Genomic DNA, 8,160 nt, shown 5'->3' with positions numbered 1-8,160 from the left:
ACCAGTCCAGGGTATATATTTGCACACTATGGGATGGGGGTAAAGTTCATTTCTGATGCAAATGAGAGGTAAGTTTAAACTTTATCCCGTTCCCTTAATTTGCAAATATACACCCTAAATTAGTATATATAGGGATGAAGGTAAAATTCATTTACGGCAAAAGTGATTATTATATTTGGAAAGAGCGTGGAAAAACGGCATCGAGTAGTATGTTCACTTTACTTGTAAGTCAATATGAACAGCAAAATATTTATTCTCATTAACAATTGGTTCATATTAGGTAGGCCACGAAATTGTTTTAAATAAATGAAAGCAAAGTTGTGTAGCCTAGAGCTCTATCTGGCCCCATTAGGGTGAGGGGGTGCAGGGACGTATTCGGCACGGAAGTGCCCATTATATTTGAAGAGAGTGATGAATGGGGAATTGGTTAGTAATACTCTTTTGGTCCTAGCCGAGTCGTTAGCACACTGGGATTGGAATCCTTTGTCCAAGGAATGGGGGGGGGGGTCGATTCCTGGTGTGGTCGGTTAGTTGGTTGGGGTGGGGTCAGTGGTGTGACTGTAAGTTCAGCCAGAATTGACCCAGCTCTAAATGGGTACCTGGAGAAACCTATGGAAGGCAAGCAGGAAGGTATAGCCCTGGCTGAAGGGCTATGAAACGGAAATCAGCACCGTCAGTATGGACTTTTAAGGGGCTAGTGTGGTTGTATTTTACATTTTTGAATTCTGTTTCACATATTCTGTTGTTATTATATTCCTTAGTCTAGACCTAGTTCAGAAGAGGCCAGGCGTAAGAATAAGAATTTCACCTAATTCTTCATTGCATTCGTAGATAGGCTATTTTAATTATTAGATTTGTAGGGTTACGTTCAGTTTAATTGAATTTTCTGATATTCTGATCTTTAATTTTCTGAATATAATGAATGGAAGCAAGCCTAAGAATTTCGTCCGTATAGCGTTCAGTCCAGAAGAAGACTGTTACCAAAGATGCGGTTGGGATAGGGGGATTGTCATGGTAACAATATCTATATTTTGGTACAATGTTGAATGGAGCACATTTATTATTTGAGCTATAATGTTTAGTTAATAAGAAAACATACACTAGATTTTAAAAATACCTTTGTTGGTCTTTTAATTTAAAAATACATTTTTGGTATTTTCATAGAAAGAAATTAAAAAAAAAGAATTGCACCCCCATAAATTTTAAAAAATACATTGCCCCCCCCCTAACATTTTAGTGAATTAGTACCCCTGACTGTTACCAAATAATAATTATAAGTCTATCAATAATCAGGCTATGAAATAGTCCAAGAATAGGAATCCCATATCGCACAAGTCTTTGGATAGTTGTGTCCCTTGATCGCTTTGCTAATTTAGATGAATTATCTTATCCATCAGGCCTGTATTAAAACTCGTTAATGGGCCAAACATCACGGGTAAGATGGGATTTCAAACTCGCCGTGCATGGTGAAATCAAACATTTACGCCTTATAGAAGTTTTGCTCGGTCTTGCCTATTACTTTTATTCTGAATCTAGTTAAATAAGTCCTAGGGTCGGCCTTCAGTCTGGAGTTCCACGTAAATATAATGCTTTTGCCCATAATATCTAAACAAGTCGTCATCTTGTATTATTTTGATGACCCCCTGCTCAAGGGTGCATCCGAATATGTACATTTTTATTATTTTTTAAGAATTCGGACAAATTTTGGGAGGGGCTTAAGCCCTGAAACATCCCCCAGGGTACGGTCTAGACCCCCTTCTTCCTTTTCATAGTTATGTGCCTACGTGCATGGACGTACACAGAAGTAGGGTTTGGGGGTTGGCACCCATTAGATCCTGAGTTTTTCCAGATTTCAGGACACAAATAATATGTTTTTTTTTATGACTGCCCCCCTCCAGGTAAAATATTCTGGCCTACGTGACAGTATTATATCGACCCAGTAATAAGCTGTTTCTTTGCACATCCGATCCGAGTAAAAGCTACTTATTTATTCTTGTTTAAAAGAATGTAATTGGCGAATCTCCAGTAAAAAGAAACAAAAAGAAGGTGACGTAACAAACCAAAAGATAGTAGCATGCAGAAACATCGTGATTTTCTCAGTAACAGAATTGTCATATCTGTTAAATAGTGTTTTCTTTAAGATTTTGATTCCTGTAGGCTACGTAGTATGTATTCCTTCTATATTTTTATTTAACAAATGTATATTCTCTTATTAGAATATATTCTAGTATATGTCATTTTTATTTAGTAAATAGATAGGTACTTACGTATTATACCGACCGCTGTTATTCTCGATCTGTTTAAAACCAGTTTCTCTGTGTTCACTCGGAGATAAGCAGCTTAGCCTGAGTAAGATAAACTACTATGCAAGTATATTTTAATTTAATACCCAATGTATAAAGTTGGTTAGATATTTATATAACACATTCTGGGCGGCCCGCTTTCGATAATTCTCTGTTACAGATTCCTTGATTTTGTTGCTCAAGTCTTATATTTTCATCTTGTATTGGTATATTCCATTTAATTAACTTCACTACTTTAGTGCGGTTGGTATAACGCGTAAGAAGAAATGAAAGTGTAGTCTATATTCTCTTGGGAGGAGTGGAAATGATTGTTATCGTAATTTTTATATACGGTAGAAATACTTTATGTTTTTTTGTTTTTTTTTACAAGTCTTGACATTAAAAGAAACGGCTTTATATTGTATCTCCAAAAGTATAAATTATTAAGCTTAAAATTTTTCAACAAGAGTTATAAAGTCTCGTATGCGAGAACATGTCTCGGGGTTGTGGGGCACAACTAATGAAAAATGTTGGAGATTCAATGCAAAAGATTTTTTTCAATGTCAAGCATCCTTCAAAAGATATTTAGCAAGTGGATGGGTGTAAGCAGAGCTGCCAACCAGTAAGAAAAATCACTAGATTTTAGTGTTCTTTTTGGTTGATTTAGTCATTCTCTTCAATAATCTAATGATTTTTGATTTAATGATTTTTTAAGGCAATGTAAAAAAAACACTAGAAATAGTGGTAGATCACTAGGTTAGGCAACCCTGGGTGCAAGTCTTCTGCTTATTGGAGTGGACCTTACCCTAGCGGCGTAGGAAGGGTTTTATTTGGTGGTTTTATGGGGGAAGAGGCAAGACTCTAAAAAAGACTAAAAAAAGGACAATTAACGTTAGATGGAAAATAAATAGACAATACAGGGAAAAGCTCGATATTTTGGGGCAGGACACAGGCCGAAGCCCGTCCTTCTTTTGTGTGAGTAAATACTAAGACTTATTTTTTTAATGGGTGGCTATGCAGTAAATCAATAGGAGACTATTATAGCGAAAATGTGGCGAAGTTTAGAATTTTTTGGAAGTGTCTGCTTTGAAAAATGCGCTCATTTGAAGAGTACAGTGATAGTTACATAAGAAAAACGCTCAAATGGTGTGAATAGGCCCATCTGGTGATGCTGCTACTACTGCTGACGTGAGGCTAGTCCAGCTACACATGCCCTCCTTTCATCGGTGGTACAGATACGGCCAGATCTGTGTTTGGGAAGGGAAGACTTAACCCTAGAGGGATACTCAAGAGTGCATTTGAAACTTGGTTTTTGTGTATTTTAGCAAATATTTCTTAGAAACTCTTGTTTTGAGGGTCTTTGCACAATGTTTCCGACTGTTACTCTCTATGTAAAGGTATGCTTTACAGGATTTACCCTCTGTACAAAACGATCGGCTGATTTGACATTTTATCCAGTTCTCTTGTCTATCTTTTCTTCTAGTTGTCAACATGATTGTAATATTTCTACCTTCAGTCTCTCTTTAGTTTATGTACATTTTAATTACTTTTGTAGAAATAGTTCAAAATGTCCCTCGTCGAAAAACTGATGTACGAAGTTGAACCAGCGGTTCGTGTGTCCGGTGGTAAGGTCACGGTTGTTGGCACTGGCCAAGTTGGTATGGCCTGCGCTTTCAGTATTTTGACCCAGGTAAGTCTTCCATCTTTTTCTCTTTCCATAGTTTTGAATTTTTTTAATGTACCCAAAATTTTCATAAGCTACTTTTAAACACTTCTAAATGTTGTTTTAATAGTCAACGATCATATAAAAATTTTCGACATATATGCAATACTTGGATATAAATTTGTAGTGGCTAGGTCCGGTGGTAAGGTCACGGTTGTTGGCACTGGCCAAGTTGGTAAAGCCTGCGCTTTCAGTATTTTGACCCAGGTAAGTCTTCCATCTTCTTCTCTTTCCGTAGGTTTGAATTTTTTTTATTGCACCCAAAGTTTTCATAAGCTACTTTTAAACACTTTCAAACGTTATATTAATAGTCAAAGATTTTATAAAAATTTTCGACATATATGCAATACTTGAATATAAATTTGTGGTGGTTAAATGAATTGCTCTTTTAGGGGGGGGGGGGGCATAGTGGAGAACAACGCAGCCACTATCTATTCGCTTTTTCTTCCAACCGCTTTGTATAGAAAGAGCCTTCGTAAAAACTTAGAGGGAGGCTCATTCAATTGAAAATGGGAAGTTCGTTCCAATTTTAAGAGTCAAAAGTGTTTAGATTAAAAAAGAATGCGATTTTTCTCATTTTTATGCATCTTTTGTCTATTATGAATTCAGTCTAAATTCCTTATAATTCGCTCTTCGCTCGAACTAGAGTTATCAGCAAATCGTTTACGTAGGGCTATTGCACTTTTTGAAAATAGGGGTTCGATCTTTAAAACGGTTCGCAATTATGTAATCACAAAAAAAGAGCTGCTACTGAATTTAATGTAACCTTGAAAAGCATTTAATCATAGAAAGGAGATTTGAGTGGTAAGCTCAAAACTGAGTCGTCTTTGGGGGGAGGGGGGGTGAAGTGAGGTCAAATTTCTGAAAATCTCGTCTTTCCTTGCATAAGAAGCGTCATATCTTTCCCAAACGACATAAAATTTTGTACTTCCTTAGTGTTTTGTCTAATGGTGGGTGAGGGGGTGGTGAATACTCTTTGTATGCTTCCCCCTCCCCCGCTTCTTGTGGAAACTTATGGATTTATCTAGTACTTTCAGTATTATTTGGAACTTTGATATAATGCCAAGAGCCCTTTTAAGGGAGAGTTAGGGATCGCAGGGTCCACATTTTTTTGCTTAAAATAACCCAATCAGCAGTGACCACTTGCCAGGCTCTTTCAAGGGGGAGGGGCGTTGGATTAGGGCTAGCTCCATGGGGCACTATGGCCGGGGGCTGCGGCCAAGACTTTTTAAGGATACTGCGTCAGCCATTTGCTAGTCTACATGAAGTTTTTTTTTTGGAGGGGGGAGATGGGAATTCAAATTTTGCCCCAAACAACGCATTTCTAGGAACAGGTATGTAGCCCGTAACATATTTCTTTATGTGTACGGAAAAAAGAATTTGTTTTTTGGCACCATAATTTTTGTTATTTATGTTATTAAACCAGTTTTTGGAAGTGGTACATTAAAAAAAAAAAAAATCTTTCCAGGAATGTGGGATAACTGGTCATATTTACAAATGCTGCATGAATTGTAATTTGTTTAGCTTTTCCTTAAAGTAAATTCGTGTTAGTTATAATTAATTGACATAGAAAATTGAATGTTTATGGTTAGCTCAAAGAATATGAATAAGAACAAATATATGGAGCCCTAAATATACATATTTTGAATATATTAGGGTTAGATGTTCAACATTAGACTTATGGATCCCTAAATATATATTTTGAATAAATTAGGGTTTGATGTTCAACATTAGACTTCTTAAGGAAAGTGATAAACGAAATTCATGTCAAAGACTCGTCCTTTTTTCTTTTATTTCAAATATATCGACTTCACATCTGTGAAGGCATACCTAATACCGAACTTGATTTCTTATAAGATGCATAAGTCCTTTTTCGTTGGCGCTTAAAAAACACTGGCGATTTGTCGGTAGTTATTTTCTCCTCCCATTGCCCCTCTCTCGATTTTGAAAATAGCTTTTTTGATAATTTAATTGAAAAAGTCTCTAGTTCTTTTTTTATTGAAAAAAGGGAAAGAGCAATAAATTGCCCCTCCCCCCAGATTTCGAAAAGTCTATTCCCCCTACCGTATTTTGTGAATTGAAGTCCCTGTTATCAAAATATTTCGCGTATTATGGCAACTTATAATATACTAACATGAGCTTGAAAAATAACATATAAAATAATTAGTAAAAATAAAAAAATGGAATTTATTTATTTAAGCTGTTTTTGTTTCTTGTTATGAGCATATCCAAACCATGATGCATAGTTTTGGAGCTGGTTCCTGGGGATTTTGACATGATTCTTGTTTCTTGGTTGCAAATTTTATTTACAATTATTTAAAATTAATTACTTTTAATTGAACAACAAATGGTGGCTATTATTTAGATAGCCATTACTTTTGCTATTATTTACAGTGATTTTACTCTATTGTTTTCACTTTTCTCTGTTAATGTACCTGGTTTGCTGTTACACTAATCCAATACCGAAGAATTTTGAGATGCGATACTTTTTTTAATTTTGGACCTATTTTTGATTTTATTCCCATATAATTGTTGAAGGGAATTGTCTGTCTAAATCTAGAATATTGCTGAAAAAACACCTTTTTTTGAATAGTGTCATCGCTTAGGTCAATTTATCAGCTGGGCTCGATATAGAGGGGCTCGGCTTCAAAACACTACAGGGGAAAAAAGTTCCTGTGAAGTATGATTCTACCTAGTGTTTTACGACACTTTAAGAGGGTTATCACACTTGGTAGGGTAAATTGGGCTTCAGCAAAAGTTTTGAGACAGTTTCTTATGTAATTTCTTATATTTTCCGTATAATTGGCAAATAAATTTTGAACCCCTCTCTAAAAAAATGAAACTGGACCATTTTCTTCCTACATCCAAAAATCATTCCCTTTTCATTTACCTCCTTCTACAGCTATCTGAACAATTTATCTTTTTCCTTTTTCGGGTATTTTGTTTTCCGGTAATCTCACGCTTCTGCATGCCACAAATTACTTCTCTTTTCTTGCAACTCTACTTTTTCGTCTACTTTCTTCTCAACTTACCAGTCACTTTATTTTTTACCTAGCAATAGCAAAAAGCCAGATTTACCGACTTTTTATCAGACTTCGCCGACTCGCTCTGGCCTTTATTCATCGCATGCTTTTTATCATGGCTTCAAATTCTCACTTTTTATTTATATTTTTTAGATTTTATGGCCTAGGCCCTTGTCATGATCTGGCCTAAGCCGATTTTTTTTTGGGGGGGGGGATTAAACGGTTCCTTGGATATTTTGAATAGAATTCTAAGAGAAATATGTAAATTATGATTTTGCAGGGAGGGGCTGCTGACTCTGATTCTTCCTCCTGAGCATGTCCCTTCCTTTCATGTTCGTTATGGATAATGTATAATAAATTCAATTGCAGGATGATCTCTAATTAACGTTTAAATTGGACACTATATGCGTTTCATTGAAGATGGGTTAGTAGCACTCCCCTAGTTTTAAAGGGGTGGCTGTGACCGCAGAAAACCATACGTTTTCTCCTTGAGGAGAATATAACCCCTCCCTAGTCCTACCCCAATTTGTACTATTGATTTTTTTCCTATTTTGCAGAACATTGCTAGTGAGCTGGCACTTGTAGATGTTGTTGCTGATAAACTCAAAGGTGAAATGATGGACCTTCAGCATGGTTTGACCTTTCTCAAAAATGTAAAAGTATCAGCTGATACTGATTATTCTGTAACAGCCGGGTCAAAGATTTGTATTGTCACCGCTGGTGCACGCCAAAGGGAGGGTGAATCTCGTCTTAGCTTGGTACAAAGAAATACAGACATCTTTAAAGGCATCATACCCAAATTGGTTGAGCACAGCCCAGACACAATACTCCTTATTGTTAGCAACCCTGGTTCGTAATTTTTTATATTCAAATCTACCAGTTTTTTGTATATTTGAGTTTAAAGTTTTGAAAAATATGAGATTACTACTACTACTGCTGACAACTTATTGCAGCAGATCCAAAGCTCTCTGTCAAAATCTCTCTTAAAAGCTTTGCTAAGATCTATGAAAATTGAAAGCACTTTCTCACCAAGTTCAAGCGCAGAGTTAACAAATATGTGAGATGGTGGACTACATGTATTGTAGAATGGACTTTCCTGAGTCCAAATTGTGTTTCTGTGAGAAATCTATAT

General features: G+C 36.1%; 1 protein-coding gene across 1 annotated transcript; it reads left to right on the top strand.

Moving 5' to 3' along the window:
- The first annotated feature begins 2,036 nt into the window (after nucleotides 1-2,036).
- Nucleotides 2,037-7,885, top strand: LOC136024568 (L-lactate dehydrogenase-like). The gene is made up of 3 exons (XM_065700043.1): nucleotides 2,037-2,165; nucleotides 3,838-3,972; nucleotides 7,586-7,885. Exons 2-3 carry the CDS (start codon nucleotides 3,850-3,852, stop codon nucleotides 7,883-7,885), a joined length of 423 nt encoding a protein of 140 aa, XP_065556115.1. The 5' UTR covers nucleotides 2,037-2,165; nucleotides 3,838-3,849.
- The last annotated feature ends 275 nt before the right edge of the window (nucleotides 7,886-8,160 follow it).

The sequence above is a fragment of the Artemia franciscana genome, chromosome 1, assembly GCF_032884065.1.
Source record: "Artemia franciscana chromosome 1, ASM3288406v1, whole genome shotgun sequence".
NCBI lineage: Eukaryota > Metazoa > Arthropoda > Branchiopoda > Anostraca > Artemiidae > Artemia > Artemia franciscana.
The sequence above is the reverse complement of the archived record's forward strand: the minus strand, read 5'-3'. Positions and strand labels throughout refer to the sequence as shown.